The 21,433-nt window shown below is 43.4% G+C and overlaps 1 protein-coding gene across 1 annotated transcript in view; it reads right to left on the reverse strand.

Moving 5' to 3' along the window:
* The window catches only part of pibf1 (progesterone immunomodulatory binding factor 1), a 30,138-nt gene that overhangs the window by 4,288 nt on the left and 4,417 nt on the right, over positions 1 to 21,433 (reverse strand). The window contains exons 7-15 of the mRNA XM_060860927.1: positions 20,628 to 20,736; positions 20,361 to 20,542; positions 18,912 to 19,037; positions 17,775 to 17,873; positions 9,104 to 9,269; positions 8,075 to 8,225; positions 6,256 to 6,346; positions 6,057 to 6,159; positions 2,666 to 2,796 (exon numbers count right to left, since the gene is read on the reverse strand). Of these exons, the coding sequence (XP_060716910.1) occupies positions 2,666 to 2,796; positions 6,057 to 6,159; positions 6,256 to 6,346; positions 8,075 to 8,225; positions 9,104 to 9,269; positions 17,775 to 17,873; positions 18,912 to 19,037; positions 20,361 to 20,542; positions 20,628 to 20,736 (1,158 nt within the window). The remainder of the gene's footprint in view (positions 1 to 2,665; positions 2,797 to 6,056; positions 6,160 to 6,255; positions 6,347 to 8,074; positions 8,226 to 9,103; positions 9,270 to 17,774; positions 17,874 to 18,911; positions 19,038 to 20,360; positions 20,543 to 20,627; positions 20,737 to 21,433) is intronic.

Here is a 21,433-nt window from a genome sequence, read left to right on the forward strand (position 1 = left end):
GATAGGGGTCGAGGTTTGTGGAATGAGGAACAGTAGATGAATCAAAAATCAAAAATAAATCAATAAAATTAGAAAAAAAAACACTCTCAGACAGACACACAGACAGACACAGACACACAGACAGACAGACAGAGACACACAGACACAGACACACAGACACAGACACACAGACACACAGACAGACACACAGACAGACACACAGACAGACACACAGACAGACACACAGACAGACACACAGACACAGACAGACACACAGAGACACACAGACAGAGACAGAGACACAGACAGACAGACAGACAGACAGACAGACACAGACAGACAGACACAGACAGACACACAGACTGACAGACACAGACAGACACACAGACAGACACACAGACAGACACACAGACAGACAGACAGAGACAGAGACACAGACAGACAGACAGACAGACAGACAGACAGACAGACACAGACACAGACAGACAGACACAGACAGACACAGACAGACACACAGACTGACAGACACACAGACACAGACAGACACACAGACACACAGACAGAGACACACAGACACAGACAGACACACAGACAGACAGACAGAGACAGAGACACAGACAGACAGACAGACAGACAGACAGACAGACACAGACACAGACAGACAGACACAGACAGACACAGACAGACACACAGACTGACAGACACACAGACACACAGACAGACACACAGACACACAGACAGAGACACACAGACACAGACAGACACACAGACAGACAGACAGAGACAGAGACACAGACAGACAGACAGACAGACAGACAGACAGACACAGACAGACAGACACAGACAGACACAGACAGACACACAGACTGACAGACACACAGACACAGACAGACACACAGACACACAGACAGAGACACACAGACAGACAGACACACAGACACACAGACAGACACACAGACAGACAGACAGACACAGACAGAGACAGACACACACAGACACAGACACACAGACTCAGACAGACACACAGACTCAGACAGACACACAGACTCAGACAGACACACAGACTCAGACAGACACACACAGACTCAGACAGACACACACAGACTCAGACAGACACACACAGACTCAGACAGACACACAGACTCAGACAGACACACAGACTCAGACAGACACACAGACACTCAGACAGACACACAGACACACACACAGACAGACACACAGACTCAGACAGACACACAAACAGACTCAGACAGACACACAGACAGACACACAGACAGACACACAGACAGACACACAGACAGACAGACAGACAGACAGACAGACACACAGACAGACAGACACACAGACAGACAGACAGTGACACAGACAGACAGAGACACACAGACAGACAGAGACACAGACACAGACAGACAGACACACGGACAGACAGACACACAGACAGACAGACACACAGACAGACAGACACACAGACAGACACACAAACACAGACAGACAGACAGACAGACAGACACAGACAGACACAGACACACAGACAGACAGACACACAGACTCAGACAGACACACAGACAGACACACAGACAGACACACAGACAGACACACAGACAGACACACAGACAGACACACAGACAGACAGACAGACACACAGACAGACACACAGACAGACACACAGACAGACACACAGACAGACAGACAGACACAGACACAGAGACACACACAGACAGACACAGACACAGAGACACACACAGACACACACAAACAGACACACACACAGACACTTCTCCCTTCAAGCATAAGTGTTTCTGTGGGTTAAGAAATAAACCCTGAAACATTCCTTTTGTTCTTAGTGCAGAACCTTGAGCTTCATTAGTGGAGACAGGTGAAGGTGTGTAATAACTCGTTAACACGCTCTCTTCTCTCAGTGACAACACCACAGAGTCATTAATAAACGAAGCAGACATGCCTCGTCCCACAGGACCTCGGGGTGATGAATAGGGTCTGGGGTGGAAGTCATGGCTTCATGTCAACATCAGAAACAACTCTTGAGCTGTTTTTCTTGTTTTAATCCTGTAGCCTCAGGCAAGACATTAAAAGTCCAACACAAGAAAAGGACGAGTCTAGTCACATTTGCATATTAGGAGGACGCAAAACCTAGTTGAAGGAATTCAACGGAACGTGTCGGTTGTCGTGACGCATCGCGGTTAACAGAATATTCAAATCAGCATTGGCGCAGTACAACTTTCGTTCTTTTTACTTTTCTCATTCCTGAAAGATGAAGGCACGGAAGACACGAGGCATGGCGCTTTTTCCTCGAAGGCGAAGACACACAAGTTGACACTCACGTGGAACGAACTAACACACATGCTAAAGATACTGCCCGAGGATTAGAACCTCATCTACAGTGTCACCGTGACATTATTGTCCATCTCTTGATCTCAGGAGTTCCTGGATCTGCTAATCCACTCCATAAGATCTCAGACCAGGTCTTGAAGATTTAGTTTAATTACTTTTTGTGTTGAACGTGTCAGTAATTATAATTCGTATCTGCAGTGACATTATATTTTTATTATAGGTTATAGCACATGCACTCGGTCACCTCATCGCATGCATCTCTATCGAGAGAAAAGGAAAAGAAAAAAAACAAGAAAAAATAAATAAATAAATGCTGACTATTGCTCTGAACACGTACCTCACTTCCTCTTCCAGCTGTGACAGACGCTCCTTTAGGGACTGGATCTGCGTGTCCCGCTGTCGAACCGTCTCTATGAGGTAACTGTATGGCTGCTGAGCCTGTTGAAGAAGCTGATTGGCTGCCTGAAGCTGAAAGACAGAATGAAGCCTTTATTATTATCACATATACATTACAGCACAGTGAAATTCTTTCTTCACATATCCAAACTTGAGGTCAGGTTGAGGTCAGAACACGAGGTCAGGTATGATACAGCACCGCTGGAGCAGTGAGGGTTAAGGGCTTGAACAAGCCAAAGAACTAACTGTGTCATGGTTGTACAGTCAGACTGAAATGTTTTAGAAAGCGATGATCTGGAAAAGTGGAAGCAACAAAATGTACTCATCACTCTGTACATCGGTGGTGAGCAGAAAAGCATAACGTCGCTGTCGGGCGGAATCCTCGTATCTCCAAAACCGTTATTTTTCAGGAAATTCAGAAATATCTGCAGTGCACAGGGTTTAGTCCGCGTTGCAGTGGATTGTCTTGCGCTAAATTCCTGTCCTCAGACGAGCACCAGAACTAACCTTTCTTTGATCCCAGTGTTTTGAAGACATTTACCTCAGAAGACGTGTTGATTCGTTGCGACTCTTCTTGAGGAGAAATATGCCGTGAAGCTCTCCCACGGAGTGAGGAAGAGGTGGACAGTTGAAGTGTCCAATGGAGTTATGAGATTTGTTCTCAAGCTATTTTCAAGACTTTAGATTGGTTAATAACTTGTAAAAATAACAGACCCACGTGGGGACTGACCAATAGCATCGATATGTGAAAAAATATGAAAGTGACCAAATTTGGACATACGAGGTTTCCGCCCGACAGCGACGATAAGCAAAAAAATAGAGAAGCACAACACGGTGAAACGTATCAGAACAGCAGTGAACCATAGAAAGTGAACAGGTGACTAAACTCTCCCTCGGGTTTGAGTGATTCATGGTGGTTATTAGTAAGGAGGTAAAAATTTAATGCTCTTCACACGAGATGATTCACGCTAGTCAGGAAATCAGACCCGAGCAATCGGCTGATACACAGAGACACAAACGGTATCAGAAAAGCGTACGTGAAGACGGTGATTAAGCAGCTCCTGTAAGCTCTAGTGCTCAGTTTCAGCTGGAGAATCTTTTTTTTTTTTTTTTTTTTTAAAAAGGAAAATATTTAAGTCTGCAGCCACTCATTTCATCACAGTTGGTCAGCATCTCCTCCTGTAAACCACAGACTGATCTAACAGAGGCGCCTGAAACGAATGTAAACGTGAACGAGCATTGTCATTTGATAAAACGTAAAAACATGGAGCGTGTCTGAAGTATCTCGTCTCTTTAGGCACGCCGGCGGTCACGCTGTCAAGACTGAGGACAGCCAGCAGACAACAGGCAGACAGCCAAAAGTCTTTTACAGACGACTAGAAAAGAAGCAATTAATAGAATGTCTGAATACGGAATTAAGGTATAAATCATATAAATAAGGACAACGTCAAACACCTTGGCTCTGAAGTGTAATTAGCTCTGAAGTTTAATAGCGGAGATTATTCTTTAATGCAGGGAACAGTGTGAACTCTCGAGTATCACACACACTGCTGTAGGACAGAGAGGGAACAAGTGCAGACTTGTCTGAGTACCTGGTCCAAGTTTGACTCTGGGCGACTCCTCGACAGGGCATGAAGCCATGAGGATGAATGAATGGCAAAGATGCCATGGATCAAAGAGCTTCAGATTCCTCAACAAGTATCAGCGACAGCATTTCTTTACTGCGCATGGGAACGAATTTCTGTTGTGTAAAATCACTCTGTCAGAGAATCTGCACCAAGACCATCGTGATGAGCTTTACCGAAAAACTCCATATCTCTGTGGGTTTGACGACCGGAAGGAAGGAAGGAAGGAAAGAAGGATGGAAGGAAGGAAAAAAGAAGAAAGAAAAAAAGAAAAAAAATGAGGTGAATTAGGAAAGAGAAAGAAAGAAAAAAAGAAAGAACAAAAAAAGAAAGACAAACATGAGGGAATAGGCAAAGAGAAAGAAAGAAAGAAAAAAAAGAAAGAAAGAAAGAACGAACGAACGATAGAAAGAACTGCACACGTACTGCACCATCAGTGACAACATCATACCAAAGTCAGAGCCTCTGTAAGTTCTGGGGAGTTTCTGCGTGAATTTAGCGAGCGGACGCAACCGTGCTGTTCGACCTCGTGCTCCGAGACGACGGAAAAATAAAAGTAATTATTTTTAACAAACATAAGAGCCATTAAGATTCAAACTGAAATCTGAAATGAACCAGCTTATTTTTGTGCCTATACCAGATTGTTATACGATGATCAGGTCTTTATTTTTTAACCAGACTATTTTGGATTTGTCTCGATACGACGTTCTTTAGGCGGCAGATCTTCAGATCGAATTCAAGAGACATGTGACATCAGAGCAACACCCACTTCCTGACCCCCAGGTTACAATTTTGCCCCCACACAAAGTGCTAGAGGTTTTAGTGCCATAAAACCATCATACTTTCATTTGGATGGCTTCTGACTGCTTCACAAACTGTACAGAAAAAGGAAAAAGAAAAAACAAGGATAAAATTTTCTTCCCCTTTCCCACCTGTCGATCAGTGCAACACTAATCAATCGTACATTTATGAATTTTTTACCTCATTTTTTTTTTTTTTTTTTTTTACAATTGAGCAACTGAGATACGCTCAGGATGGTGAAGAGGGTAGACAGCGCTTTCAAACTAGAGAGAAAATGTTTTGCTTTGTTTATGGACCTGTGCATACGTTTACCTTAGGAGATGGGGGTCTGGGGCAGGTGTCAGTACATCAGTACATACTTTTATACGGTAAACTCTTTCGGACATTTCACAACAGGCTTTCCTGTCAAGTAGCACAGTCAGCGCTGATACAAACCGGTCATTCTGATCGATAGCCAATCAGAAGCTGTAGGTTTTTTTTTTGTAATCAAGGTTCCCAGAATATTTACACACAATTCACGAGAGTTTGTTTTATGATTTATGATGCTAGTATTCGGTGTCACCCCGGACAGTTTCGCCTGATTTTTACGTCGCCGTCTCGTCCGGCTCGTTTACTGGGGACCTGAAACTACATACAGCTGAATTTGTGGGGACGTCTGCTCTTAAACAGCTCGAGCTGTTGTAGGACAGCGAACCAAAACAAAAAGGTTCCCAGTGTTCGGTGTTTAGACTGCTAATATACTGCTCATGAGACAAAAAGAAAAAAGAAAGAAAAACAAGCTTATATATGTGGCTGGGCGTGAGATGAATTCAGGGGTTTTGGAGCTTATGTTGTCATGACGGTGTTGTACGATGATGTATGACTAAGAGTGTGTGTTGTGTTTGTGTGTGTTTGACGGTGAGATACCTCTTGTGAGATCTGCCCTGTGTGGGTGGTGCTTTTCTCCACGTCTCTCCTTAGCAAAGTGTTTTGCTTCTCTAACTGCAGAACCCTTCTCGCCAGATGAACACTGAGAACACACACACACACACACGCACGCTCGTATCCACTTCGACCTTTAACGCCCAGCACTGTGAAGACGTGCGACCTTGCATTTGACTCGCACCTCTGCTTCAGCCTCCTCTTGGCTGTGGTCGGCACGTTCGCTCCGTATCCGTACGAAAACAGCACCCTCTCGGCTTCCTCCTCATTTTCCACTAGAAAGAAAAAAAAAAAAAAAAAAAAACAATGGCGCATGTGAGAAAAAAAAAAAACGTCATTTGTTTTGGATGTCTCTCAGACCACCCACGGCCAGGAGCAAAGGCGAGAGGCTAAGGACGCTCATAAACCATCATCTATCCTGCTTAGCACGTACAGGAGTTTTCAAAACAAATCCCAGCCAAAGCACAATCATGAGCTCGGTGTTGAAAGAGAAACGCTGTGCGCTTGTTTAGGAACGCTTTAGAATCGTGAGCTATGGGATGAAATCGCCGAAGTCCTGTTGTTTTTTTTTCTCTTTGTTTCCTTGTTTTTTTGACATAATCTCTATCCAACACTATCGCGTACGTGCGTGTGATCAGCCTCAACGTTAAAATCCATGAATCCCGTTTGCACCAAATCTCAGAGGGACGTCTAAAGGTAGCCGCCCGAAGATTCCGTACATTTAACCTGGGATTCTGCGTAATACACTAAGAACTGGTGTGTGTGTGTGTGTGTGTGTGTGTGTGTGTGTGTGTGTGTGTGTGTGCGTGCGTGTGTGTGCGGTTTGTTTGAACGCACAGCAAAGCACAAGAAACCAAATAAAAGTGTACAGATTTTAAACAAACAAATGGTAATCCGGTGACACATTATTAAGTCTTCGTCACGTCTCACTCCACAGTGGGGTTTAATATGAAGCTCATATGAAACTCAGGACTTTATAGTGTTTTATAACTTTTTTGTTTTTTATCTAGTTTACTAGAGACGATATATTCGTAGGAAAGTTCCGGGTTTTTTCTCTTTCCAGTCGGAGCAGTTAATAATGTGTAAGTGCACTATTCAGGTTTCATTCAGTAACACAGGACAGGTTTGAGTCATGACTCATCTGTGTGTTCTGTTCCAATCAAACTCTCCCTGTTTGCTTTTCGACTCCATGGTGAACACTTCCCTTTACACAACGTGAATTTGGAGGCACTTCCTCTTGAGCGGTCGCGGAGACGGATGGCCGTTTTATTCGGACTGGTGATAAAATGAGCACCTCGGTCACACGGGCGGTTTACTGTCCGCGCCCACGTGTGATGGGCAGATCGGAGCTTTCTACTGTTCTGAAAAGTGAGGGAAGCTCGGGGTTTTCTGTGAAGCCGTGAGGAATAAAGAATACATCAGACTTCAAGGAAAACACCCTGAAACCCTGCTAATAGATTTACAAACTGTTCACACTGTGAGATAACAATAAAGTGCTGCTGCATCTCACACACACGCTCTCTCACACTCACTCACTCGCGCACACTCACTCACTCGCGCACACTCACTCACTCGCGCACACTCACTCACTCGCGCACACTCACTCAAACACACTCACTCACACACACACACTCACACACACACTCACACACACACACTCACACTCACACACACTCACACACTCACACACACACTCACACACTCACACACACACTAACACTCACACACACTCACACTAACACTCACACACACTCACACTAACACACACACACTCACACTAACACACACACACTCACACTAACACACACACACTCACACTAACACACACACTCACACTAACACACACACACTCACACTAACACACACACACACTCACACAGTAGTGATGAGCACCAGTGAGCATCACTATCTACATGTACTCAAACAGCATTGTGGGTAATGCATTGGATGAATTGGATGCTTCCTTTAACTCTACAGGACAGAGAAATGTAAATCTGTCTCACTCTCCGCTGCCTGCATGGTGATGTCATCCAGCTCCTTCTCTAGCTTCTCGTAGGTCTCCAGTCTCGCCTGCTGCTCGGCATTCTGGGCCCGCAGCTCCGTGAGGTGTTTCTCTGATGACGACTGCAGTGTGTAGAACTCCTTGGTTAGAACCTGAGAGAGTAAGAGAAAGGTGCTGAAGGAGACATGTTTTTACAGCTGGTTGAGTCTAAAATGCTTTGTTTATGCTGTTGATGACTTTTGTTTAAAATCTCAGTCGAGAAGGAAAAAAAAAAGAAAATGCAAAATTCCTACTTAAGGACAGGGTTTTGTCCTGCCTTGGATTGTGTGAGCAGAAAGAAGAGAAAAAAGTTTTTATTTCGAGCTGATGTGATTGGTGATGTGATTGGTGATGGTGGATGGTGATGTGATTGGTGATGGTGATGTGATTGGTGATGGTGATGTGATTGGTGATGGTGATGTGATTGGTGATGGTGATGGTGATGTGATTGGTGATGGTGGATGGTGATGTGATTGGTGATGGTGATGTGATTGGTGATGTGATTGGTGATGGTGGATGGTGATGTGATTGGTGATGTGATTGGTGATGGTGATGTGATTGGTGATGGTGATGTGATTGGTGATGGTGGATGGTGATGTGATTGGTGATGGTGGATGGTGATGTGATTGGTGATGGTGGATGGTGATGTGATTGGTGATGTGATTGGTGATGGTGGATGGTGATGTGATTGGTGATGTGATTGGTGATGGTGGATGGTGATGTGATTGGTGATGGTGGATGGCGAGGGCGATGCGATTGGTGGATGGCGAGGGCAATGCGATTGGTGGATGGCGAGGGCGATGCGATTGGTGGATGGCGAGGGCGATGCGATTGGTGGATGGCGAGGGCGATGCGATTGGTGGATGGCGAGGGCGATGCGATTGGTGGATGGCGAGGGCGATGCGATTGGTGGATGGCGAGGGCGATGCGATTGGTGGATGGCGAGGGCCATGAGATTGGTGGATGGTGATGTGACGGTGATGTCACCTGCCTCCAGTTTCTTCTGCTGCTTCTCACACTCTATCTGGCACAGGCTGAGGTTCCTGGCCGTCTCGTCCTGCACCATCTGAGCGCGCTCTGCCTCGAAAGCCTTCAGCTTCATCTGATTGTGCAGCTCTGATGCGCGGCTGTCCGAGTTCAGCTGCAGCTGCCTGAACCTGCGCTCGCACACAAACACAAACACTTCAAACCTCAGGCTCATTAATGTCTGTATCAAACACACACACACACACCCAAACACATCTGTTTACACTTCTTTGTAAGTGACATTTCGTTTTCTCTTCCTCACTACTGCACACACCCATAATTCAACCATGACCCCCACCTCCTGGAGATGCTTGAGTGAAAGAAAGATGGACAGGCCTTTGGTATATAGCATTAAATACACCATTGAGCAATCGCTGGTATCGAGGTTGTCTTATGAAACACTAGATTTTTTAAATTCAAGATGATTAATGTTGCTCAATAAGACAGATTTTAATCCTAAAAACCTGATCCAGTGTGTTTGAATGAAGGCTTTCAATAAGCTGGAATTACGTTTTGTATGTTTTTCTTGTTTTTGTTGTTACATCTGTTCACACCCTCTCTCTCTCTCTCTCACAGACACCCGACATGATGCCAGAGCTGAGCGCTGACGCACGCTGGCGTGATGTCGCCTCTTTTTCCATGTTTCGACAAAGCCTGGCACGTTGGCATCTGGTGTCTGCCAGGTGAGATGATTACTACTAATGACACAGCCATGATTTTTTTCCTTAAATCGTCGTATTAACGCAGTACGGTTGTGACAGCAGCCTTGCAGAACTTTCTGCAGAAACGAACACAAACATATAGATCGCTTTCACCTCGTGACATGATATAAAACTGTCTCAAGCTCCGAACAGACTTTCCGAATCTCAGAGCAGCCGTACCGCTGACACGTCATGATCGTTATCGATGCTTGTTATTTTAACGCGTGGGCGTGTGCACGGCGTGATTGATGGCAGAATTGGCTCAGGTGCTACGCCGTCTTTCAGCTGGGGATCCTAGGCAAAGCACATCTGATCCCCGAGTGATCTCTCTCACGTAAATTCTGTCCGTCATGTGAGGAAACGGAGAGTCTGCGCTGTAGCTTTCTGTCATGTTTGACTTTAGTTTTTTCGAATTCCACAACCACTTGGACATGGCGATGTTATTAATTACAGAAGCAACATGACGGTTTGTCAGCGTCCCACACAAAGAGATGAATGATAAACTGGGTTCGGTGCAGGGATCTGCCATGCATGAGGGCAGATGAATAAGCCTGCAATCTGATTGGCTGACACTTATCAACACTGCTTGTCATCTAGGTGCTCGAGCATGGCCTCGAGTCGTGCGTCCAGACTTAGGGTTAAAATCGCGTAGTGGACGATCTCTGTTGTGAAGTTTTTTTTAACAAGCTGAGGCGGAACTAGTTTCAGTCCCAGGCGCTTGCTCGAGCTGTAGCTTTCGTGCAAGTTTCTGTTCTCGACCTTCGAAATCAGGAGTTAAAAACCAAACTAAGGTCCATCAAAGGAGTGTCTGAGTCTCTTTTAGCTTTTTTTTTTTCATTTGATCATGACCCCTTTCTGCTGTCTTTAGGACTGTTTTTTTTTTGCATTCAATCCTCTATCAGTTCAACAAAAAAAAAAAAAAAAATACACTGCATGTTAAAACTCCAATGAATTTCCTTTTCACACTTTTACTTTCTACCAAAACACAGTTAGAGCAGGGAAATGGTTTATAAATCACGCTCTCTGTCACTCAGGTGCCAATAGCTTCCTTTTAAGTCTTACAAAGTTTCTTCCTCGACATCTCAGCGAGTTTTTCCTCATCTTTCTCGTTCGTTAGGGATAAAATTATATCCTGGATTTACATCTTTCTGTAAAGCTGCTTTGTGACGATGTCCCATCAGTTTGATCTAAAGCGAAGAGGAAAATCCAGTCAGATCAGTAGAAAGTAGATGGTTGACCTATTAATTTCAACAGTGACGAAGATCTTGACTGTTGCTCTCTTTGTTCTTATGTCAGCTGCGTATACATTCTGTATGTTTATATATTCTCCAAAAGAATAAAAACCCTTGTGCAATAAGCTTCTTTCTTTCAAAAGAAAAATTTTCACTACTCCATTATCTTACTTTATTTACGCACTATATGTTAAGGATTAAGATTATATAGTAATTACAAGATATCTATAATTACTGTAAGTATGCCACTTTATGCACATATTGGTGCGCTTAAGTATTTACTACTCACTAGCTTGATCGCTTTTAACAACATCCAGAATGCAGCTCTACCTGTTACTGCCTGGAGAAGTTTCCATTTCGAGTCTGACATGGCATGGCATGAAGTGATCTTATCGCATGAAGGCACTTTTGATTGTGTTAAATTTAGCCGATTAAGATTTTGTAACGTCTTGATTTCCTGCTACGACGACTCGGGAGGGTTTGCTTTAATCGCCGGCTGTTGGGCGAAACCTACATCAGAAAACATCTACAGCAAAATGCTACACAAACTGTCTGTGTGTGTGTGTGTGTGTAAGGATTAGGATTAGAAATAAAATGGAATGTCCTACAGTGTGAATAAATGTGTTTTCCATATTTTCCAGCCTAGATGAATTTCTCCTAGATGATTTTTCAGTTTATATTCAGTGACACAGATGATTTTTCATAGCGTAGCATTTTTGTGTAACAATAACAAAACGATCCTGCACGCGTGGGAAAGCCTTTAACAGAGATGCCACATAATTGAGTCATAGATCACGAGAACATGCAGAAACTCTGATAATCCTTTAATCCAGAAATGAGTTTTTTAATCTTGAGTATATACTTGATATACCCCACCCCACCCCCACCCAACCACAAACACGCGATGCAAGTAAACAAACCTGAATAAATGCAGACTTCCACTGTAGAAACTGATAAAAACTTTAGCTCTAATCTGATCTTACAGCTTTGTTTTCTGACCTTAGATGCCCTCAGACACAGACATTTTTCTGAATGAATAAATAAGAGCCTGTTTGTGCGTTCCGCAAATTTCTACAGGTATCTGATCAGCCGACCGTATTTCAGCAGCGGCAGCCGCAGAAGCAGCACAACATCGTGCAGACGGATACAGGCCAAGAGCTTCAGTTAAAGTTCATCATCATAATGTGCAACATAATGTGTGACCTCTGTGACTGTAAGCGGTTGCTGGTGTGTGACAGGCTGATCTGAGTATTTCAGAATCTCCAGGGATTTTTGTACACAACAGTCACTAGAGCAGTTCTGTGAGTGGAAAAGTCTCGTTCAGAACTGGTTTGATGGATGACGCTAACTCAGGAATTCAGGTAACTAGTTTTTACTGAAAAGCATATCTGCACTCGCACTCTGATGAACCTTGAGGTGAAATGGTTACAAGAGTTAAAGACCACACTGGGTTCCACTCCTGTGACCCAATACCAGGAATATAAACTGAATAAAATCAGTGAGATCAGATTTACTCCTCATTCAGATGTGAACTTGATCTACAAGTCATGCAAACATACATTTTGATCGTATTCACGATACGGACACGCTGAAGGTTTTCTAGACACTCGGTCAGTCATGGACATTTTTGTTTCTGTCCTCGAAACCTTTCCCATGTTTCGAAACAATGAGTCAGAGCGACCGTTACACAACGCAACCTTACGATTCGCTTTTTTTTCCTACCCTCTTTTTCCTGGTCAAAAGAGAGCGAGAGTGTGGCGTGACCGGTCAGAAGCAAAGGGAGGCCTGAGGCATTTATGAAGAGGAGAGCAACAGCAGGGAAAGGAGCATGTGTCACTTGCCCCCTCCTTCCCCTCCAGTCAGCCCAGCTCCTGGGTGAATGTGAGCGATCCGTTCCCCGGGGCCGGAAAAACGCGGACTATGCCCAACAACTGTGCACCGAGGAGCCTCTGGAATGCTGGGCATGCGTCTGGAGTGCAGTGACACACTGCGAGCCTGTGACATGGGCAAATAAGGGCTCACTGACACTGCTGAGGAATAAGGGGAGGATGCGAAGGGGGGTCAGTAACTGAGAAAAAGAGGTAAACACACGTGTGCACACTCCCCCTACCGGAAATCAGAAAGCTGTATCCTTTTACAACACTTAACACCTGCCACTGCACCAACTAAGAAAAATAAATAAATAAAAAATAAGGGGTGCAAATGGCTGTCGAACCAGGAAGTTTTTATTTATAAAAAGTTTTTACATTCCATGCCTCTATGTGCTTTTGTGTTTGTTTGGGAGGCCAAAAAAAATTTATAATGCCAAGTATTCATACCAATTCTCTTCACCTGTTTTAACCTTATACTGAAAAGAATTGGTCCTAGATCAGAACCCTGAGGTACTTCATACTTTAAAATCAAGGCTTTTGAAGTAGTCTGCAAATAAAGCCAATTAGATGCTTGTTTTAATTATCAGACTTGTCAGATACTAATCATTTCTGGAGGAGAGCTGGAGAATTACGAAGAAACAGCAAGTAAAGATGTAGGTACTAGAGCCGAACCGTTGTTATGCATTTGACGAATTGGTGGAGATCGTGTTGGTAAAGCACGGAGACAATTATTTAAGCATAAGGTGTGTTAATTAAGCACTGAGCATAAGGAACAGCTTCACGACACTTTGGTATGGGTTCTAAACTGGATCGCTGGACATCTCAAGAAGCTCCCACAGGTGTTTGATGAGGCGTGGATCAGGTAAGTGCGAAGATCAGCGCATTTGCTCATCGCACTGTTCTGGAAGTCATTGTGCTCTGTCGATGGGGGTGGAGTTAACGAGGCCACGCCACGTTGAGGTAATGTTTCATCGCAAGGTGATCGGTTATTTCATGCCAGTGAAATAAATAAATAACCCCCACAATTCCTTCCAACACCAGGACACCACTTGTGTTTTTTAGCTCGTTTGATTGCTAGGCTCAAGTTTACACGTACAAATTTCAGGTCACATAATTGCGCGATGCAAACAAATACAAGTTAGACGATGAATTCCTTCGTTCATCATCTGGGCCACAATTAGAATTACTCACTACTAACCGTTCCGTCGTCAATTCCTGCTCGGGTTTGAACGACCGTTAAAGCCTGTGTATGACGGAACACAACCGTTGACTTAGCAACAAAAGAAAGTGCATCGGCTTGACACGTAAGCCCCAAGTGACTCAACTCGGTTGGGTTTCTACTTGATGAAGCGTTAAAGAATGTAGATCTGGCCGGTGAAATAACCGAATGTGACTTCAGAACGATTTGTCATCCTGCACCTTCTCCGCCTTCTCCTTCTCAAACTCCATCAGGTTCAGACACAGAACAATGAGTCGTTAATTGAATCGAATCCATAAACATCCGATAGAAAGTGAAGTCGAATTCCGACTTCTGCAATCGTATAAAGTGGGGCAAAGTTTACAGGATACAAATGGAATTATTTTGAGAGACAGATGCCAATACGTGTAGAACATCACAGGTCTAGTAAATGCTAAACGATCTGCTTGATGTATGTCGGTTGTCCAGATAAAAAGGCAAAGTAACTATACGGAACACAAACGAAAGGATTGCAGGATGGCCTATTGTTCATGTCCACCAAGGTTTGGGTTGATAAATCAGTAGAAATGATCGATAACATGCTAACGTATCGAATGTCTGGCGCGCTCGTTCAAAAAGGCCTGAGAAAAAAAACAAAAAAGAACTTAAAACATGAGAAGTGTCAGAGTGTCTGTCTTTCCTTTAAAGAATACCGCTGTCAAAGATAATTATAGGTATTCATGTCCAAAAGACAGGTCTTTCTTGCTTGGCATTTGGGTTCCCACCTCTGCAAACAACAAAACAATGTAGTAAAAAGTAAAACATGTGTTAATAGGCGAACATCATGTATATAATGGGTTTGGTACGCTCTTTTTAGAAGCTGTGACCTCGACTGAACTCGGCAGAAAGCGATTATACCATTAAAATGTACCATGAGGCAGGAACCCTGTACAGGATCGGGTGTGCGATGTCAGGAATAGCTCGAAATGCCTTGAAGGAATAAATCAGATTAGGGGGGGAAAAAAGTTCTATATAAATATAAATATGGAGATCTTACCTCCCTATAGCTACACTCAATTACTTATTTATTACTTAAATCTACCAGATTGACCATTTTGTACCAATCCATGATATCCGCTTCTATTGACAACAAGTTTAAAATGTTGACACTGAAGGTCTGAAACACGGCCTACGGTCTGGATCGTATATATATACTAAAAAATTGCCTGCGAGGACGATGACGTGGGCGTTTGAGGAACGAAATAATCATGAAAATGGTTTTGCCTTTAAGGCAAACCTGGGCATGTTTTACTGCCTGTTTGCACATCGTCTATGATGCAAGTTCATGACAAAATGTTCTGCTTAAAAAAAGGGATGTCGATAAGATATTTAAATCAGCATCTGGAAGGAGGAAACGGCGAGGCTACACACCGGTGACTTAAGCGTAAAGCTCACGTTTACAGCTACAAACGTTTACAGCTATCGTCGAGAATTTATCCTAAATCCCACAATGCACTGCAAGAGGTAAAGGGATGAGGTAAAGAGGTAAAGGGATAAATTTACTAGTTAAAATAACAAGTGTGCAAGTGTGGTGGAGTTTAATAACGGTCTACAGACAATTAACCCTAATCGATATCCACGAACACGGCACTGGCTAAACAAAGGGACGGCGTACACACAGACAGCATGGCTACGATGTGCGGGAGGGTTTCTGATAGTAAGATCGATGGTAAAGTTCGTTAGAAGGAAGATGGTGGAGCGGAGAAGGGCTGTAGCGAGGTGATGACGGCCATGAAGTTAAAGGGTTTATGCAGATCAGAAATGCGTGCTCACTACAGTGACCGAGAAGAAAAAGAAAACGGCTTTCTGTCTTTCTTTTTTCTGGGTTCTGTTTCTTTGTGTGTGGCTTTCAACTTGACCTGGCGCCCGCAGATGTAGGGAACGGGACGCGTGATATCACTTGAAATAAAATTAACACTAGGTTTATTTATTCGTTGTACTTCGTTACTGATGAGAAAGGAGTGAAGGACTTCATCAGATTAGAGAGAGAGAGAGAGAGAAAGCCTGAAAATTTACATATTGTACAAGACCTGAGACATTTCACAGGAACCCGGTCTCATGCGTGCGGACATGACCGGGTGATAGATGGAAGACGTGGCCCTGTCGAGCTGTGAAGATGTTTGTTTAATGATTTCTACAGATATTCGGTGTAATAAAGTGGCAGAAGATTCACTTTCCTGAGCTCATGATTAGTAAAGTTATTGTGTTATTGTGTTTCTCACGGCACTGACTCCTTATTTAATGTGATCTTTGCAGGAATTCACATCACTCACATTCTCGCCAGACCAGGACAGAAATCTAGATCGTTGTTTTTAACATTACTAAATAAACAGCTTGTGTTGCATCAGGGCGCAACCTAAACAGCACTGTAGTGACTCAGGGATGTTAGGTTACTAACCCATTAACCCTTAAAGCTTGTTGAACTGGACTGAGAAGCCACCAAACCTATTAGAGCTGAGTGACTGAACATCCTCCCTCCTTCTCTTAAAACTATATCAAGTCCAGACACAAAGCCATGACTCAGATCGGTTCGATTCAATACAAAGGGAGTGAAATAGTTGTGCGATTAGTGCGACGCTAGATAGAGAGGTTTGGGTGATTTTAGGAGAAAATAATCGATTGGTTTCGCCGGAGAGGGGATCGCAATGGGAATGTTTATTAAACACAAGTCCAGGATTAAGTGCCGTGCGTTTTAGGCGTTAGGGCTTTGAATGGAGTCGCTGAATCAACAATGTGTTACACGTTACATCCTTCTTTTTTAGATTCTTCCTTTTCTAAAGAACACTTTCATAAGAATGCGTCACACCTGAGGTTCCTGTGAAGCAAAAAATAAAATCATCACAAATATTTTTTTACTCAGGTTGTGGGAGTAAGAGTGAGTGAGTGAGTGAGAGTGTGAGAGAGAGAGAGAGAGAGAGAGAGAGAGAGAAGAGTGTGAGAGAGTGTGTGAGAGCGTGTGAGAGAAAAGAGTGTGACAAAGAGAGAGAGAGAGAGAGAGAGAGAGAGAGAGAGAGCAAAGAGTGTGAAAGAGAGAGAGAGAGAGAGAGAGAGAGAGAGAGAGAGAGCAAAGAGTGTGAAAGAGAGAGAGAGAGAGAGAGGAGGAGAGAGAGCAGAAGAGAGAGTGAGGAGGAGAGAGAGCATGTGAGGGAAGAGTGTGAGAGGGAAGAGTGTGAGAGAAAAGAGTGTGAGAGAAAAGAGTGCGAGAGAAAAGAGTGCGAGAGAGAGAGTGAGAAAAAAGAGAGAACGAGAGAGAGAGAACGAAAACGAGAGAGAGTGAGAAAAGAGAGAGAGAGAGAGAGAGATAGAAAAGAGAAGAGAGAGAGATAGAGAGAGAGAGAGAGAGAGAGAGAGAGAGAGAGAGAGAGAGAGAGAGAGAGAGAGAGAGAGAGAGAAAGAGAGAAAAGAGAGAGAGGGTGAGGAGAGAGAGAGAGAGAGAGAGAGAGAGAGAGAAAAGAGAGAGGGAAAAGAGAGAGAGAGAGAAAAGAGAGAGAGAGAGAGAAAAGAGAGAGAAAGAGAGAAAAGAGAGAGAGAAAAGAGAGAGAGAGAGAGAGAGAAAAGAAAGAGAGAGAGAGAGAGAGAGAGCCTGTGCACTCACTGTTCGAGTAGCTGATTGTATCTGGCCTGTGTTTCTCTCTCTGCCCCGACGGCTCGCTCCTTCTCGAGCACAGAGTTGTCTCGAGCCTCACGCAGGTTTCTAATGGGGAAAAAAAACAAACAAAGCAGACACAAAGTCAGATCCTATTGTATCATCATCATCATCATCATCATCATCATCACGTTGAATAAAAACTTTGATTTCTGTGTTTATTTACATGCAAATTCTTCGCTTGCTTATTTGCATATGCATGTAAATATACACTAAACTCATGACTATCAAAATAAATGAAAAGAAAAAAAATTGCTTTTGTTCTTCGTTGTGATTCTAATAAACGCTGCTGCAAACCAAGACATTCTTTATAATCTTCATCGAGTGACCTGAATATTATGACCAATTACTAGGGAGCAAGAATTTTATTAGATTTGTTTATTTTTTTTGCATTTCACAAACACGCAAATCTGTTTTTAGAGCCTCAGTATGAAATATTATGCGTTCAGAGATTTTAAAATGATCGTTACAGATAAAAATAAAATAAAAAAAAGAACAATAAATTAATAAAAATAAATAAATAAAAATTAAGCAATTAGCGTGATGACACACAACTAGTTAAATTACACAGAAAAGTGTAAAATGTTCACACGCTGAGCTAAAATTTGTTGCTGTGCTGTCCGCGTTCCTGCGAGACGTTTGAGGTGATGCTGTGAAGACTTGATTATTAAAAAAAATTAAACTAAATAAATAAAATAACTTTGTTGCTCACTCAATGTTTTCCCACAGACAAATAAAATTGTAAGATTTCATTAAATAAACAAATTCTGTTGCACATGTACATAAAGAGGACTTGTGGTCAAACATTGGACTCAAAACCCCAGAATGCAATTTCTTTTTCTTCCACTAGGTCACTAGTGCAGAACTTGTTACGCTTCAGGAGACCGTTGTTCAAACTGCAGCGCTCCTAGTGGCCATGTGGAGAACTGCGTGCTGAGTTTCTGTAGGTTTGTGTTCCTACAGAAGCAGATGAGTGTTTTCTAGCTGCCCGTGTTACAGAAGAACTTTTCACTCCAGGAAACAAACAAATTCTATTTATTAAGCCCCGATGTGAGCACGATCGGGGGTGTTGGGACAGAAGCTCACCTGTTCTCTCTCTCGTACAGCTCTTTGGACGTGCGCTGCAGGCTCTCGATCTCCTGGTTGGTCTGCAGTCGGATGTGCTGCAGCTCGTCCCTCAGTTTGTTCTCGTACTCGGTCTTATAGTGATCCCTGGTGGAGAGACGGATCGTCGCTTTAATACAAAAAGTACTTTGCACTTCGCGTGTTGATCCAAAACTGAACCGATTGTTGTTAGTTAGGGACTTCTGTCTAGAGTGAAATCTCCTGGTCTGAAAAAAAACATCCTGATGGTCAGAGTTAACTCCTGCCATCTTGAACGGTTGAATCGTTCCTCACCGCAGACATTTTTCCGCTGTTGATCTGACGCTGCTTGAAAGGGTTTAATGCGTCAAATCGTCATTAACGTTATTTGTAAACGGTTCGATTTGACACGTCAGTGTAGACTTCAGAAATCTCTTTACTCTGTCAGATAAAACCCTAAAGTGATTGTTGCCTGTTGAGTTTTTTTCAGTGCCATTTCTAATCAGCGTAGCTAACAGATGCTAACCAGGAACTAATGTTAGACATGCGACGATAGAGTTGACTTAATAACTTAAGGTTGTGTTAAGAGGAAGTGAGAATGCTGCATTAGTGAATCCTTTGAGCAAGAAAAGTGAACTGAGACAAAAACTCAAGATAAACATGGGATAGTAGGAAGTGGGCGGGGCTTCTGATTAATACGTCAGTACAACTGTCGATCGTTCAATCGGCTGTTTTCCGAGTAAGGCTAAGTGCTAAGATTTTGAGCTCACCCAAAGATTACACCTTTTTATTATTTATATATATATTTAGATATATATCGTCGCTGTCGTGCGGAATCCTCGTATCTCCAAAACCGTTATTTTTCAGGAAATAAAAAAACGCCGTACCTTATCTGCAGTGCACAGGGTTTAGTCCGCGTTGCAGTGGATTGTCTTGCGCTAAATTCCTGTCCTCAGACGAGCACCAGAACTAGCGGGGGTCAAGATTTTTTTTTCTTTCAGCCCAGTGTTTTGAAGACATTTACCTCAGAAGACGTGTTGATTCGTTGCGACTCTTCTTGAGGAGAAATATGCTGTGAAGCTCTCCAGCAGAGTGAGGAAGAGGTGGACAGTTGAAGTGTCCAATGGAGTTATGAGATTTGTGCTCAAGCTATTTTCAAGACTTTAGATTGGTTAATAACTTGTAAAAATAACAGACCCACGTGGGGACTGACCAATAGCATCGATATGTGAAAAAATATGAAATTGACCAAATTTGGACATACGAGGTTTCCGCCCGACAGCGAAGATAGATATATATATATATTTGCACGGTGCATGCTGGGTAATATAGTGAGCAATATACACGATGGATGCAATACAGAATTCTTGCGATGCTACACAAGACGATGAATGACGTAAACGTAATCGTTATGCTGAAAGTTCTCCCTAAGGCTCGAGCTAGTATACAGACCTGGAAGCCACGTATTTGTCGTAAGCCTCCTCTCTGGCCTTCTTGCAGTCCTCCAGCTGTACCTGCAGCCTCTCCAGACGATCCTCTTCATGAGCACAGCGCACGTTCAGCTCCATGTTCTGTCGGCTCAGATATTCCTTATCCTTCTGAAGCAGCGTGACAGACTGCTGCAGCGAGCTCACCTGCGCGATAAAAACCAACACAGGATTAGATCAAATGGAGATGAAGAGAGTTCTCCGGATGCGGAGTGTTCGGGTTGTCGGTTACCTCTTTGCTGAGATCGTTCCTCTCCTTGGTCAGGGCGGTTTGGGTCAGGTCGGTCATCTCCTGCTTCTTCCTCAGCTCTCTGACCTCGGCTTCGAAGACGTCTCTCTCTCTAAGCCGAACAAAGCGTTCGCCGGTGCGATTACGATCGAATTGTCACGTGAACGGGTTTAAAATAGCAAGAAACTGTGTTTCTCTGTCTGCTGCTGAGAAAGTGTGTAATATTCTGGATGTTATGTGCATCTTGGTTCAGTTTAAAGCCCTCGGCTCCTGTTGGAGCATGGATGTGGGGCATTAGTGTTAGAGATCAGACACTGATGATGTTCCAGTTCATCTTAAAGGTGTTCAGTGGGGTTGAGTCAGAGTCAGAGCTCAGTGCAGGTCGCTCAGGGCCTTTTTACACCTTCATGTGTTGTCTCTGATCCGATGGCTATCTGATTTGTTAAAACTGTTCCGTTTACATCAGGCCACATAAATGCGTCTCGGCGAATCGGATATCGATCCGATCTTTCTGCTCCCGCCCAAAATGCTAATATATTTTACCTCATTTCCGGGGTAACTGAAATGGAACACACTTTGGTGTGTGTGGTTTTCAAAATGCAATCAAAAATAAGACGAAAAAACTTGACGTTTATGGTACAAAAAACAGCGTTTACTGTTTGCTGCATTTTCGCTGACGGCAGCAGTGCGTTTTAAGACCCGATGAGAAAGAAAGATCACCTGAGTGACGTACTTCCGTTTGGGAGGAGTATAGCACTGACGTATGTGGCTTGAACAACCACATTCATTTACACCTGTCCAGTTTCATC

Source organism: Tachysurus vachellii, chromosome 24, assembly GCF_030014155.1.
Source record: "Tachysurus vachellii isolate PV-2020 chromosome 24, HZAU_Pvac_v1, whole genome shotgun sequence".
In the NCBI taxonomy this organism is placed as follows: Eukaryota; Metazoa; Chordata; class Actinopteri; order Siluriformes; family Bagridae; genus Tachysurus; species Tachysurus vachellii.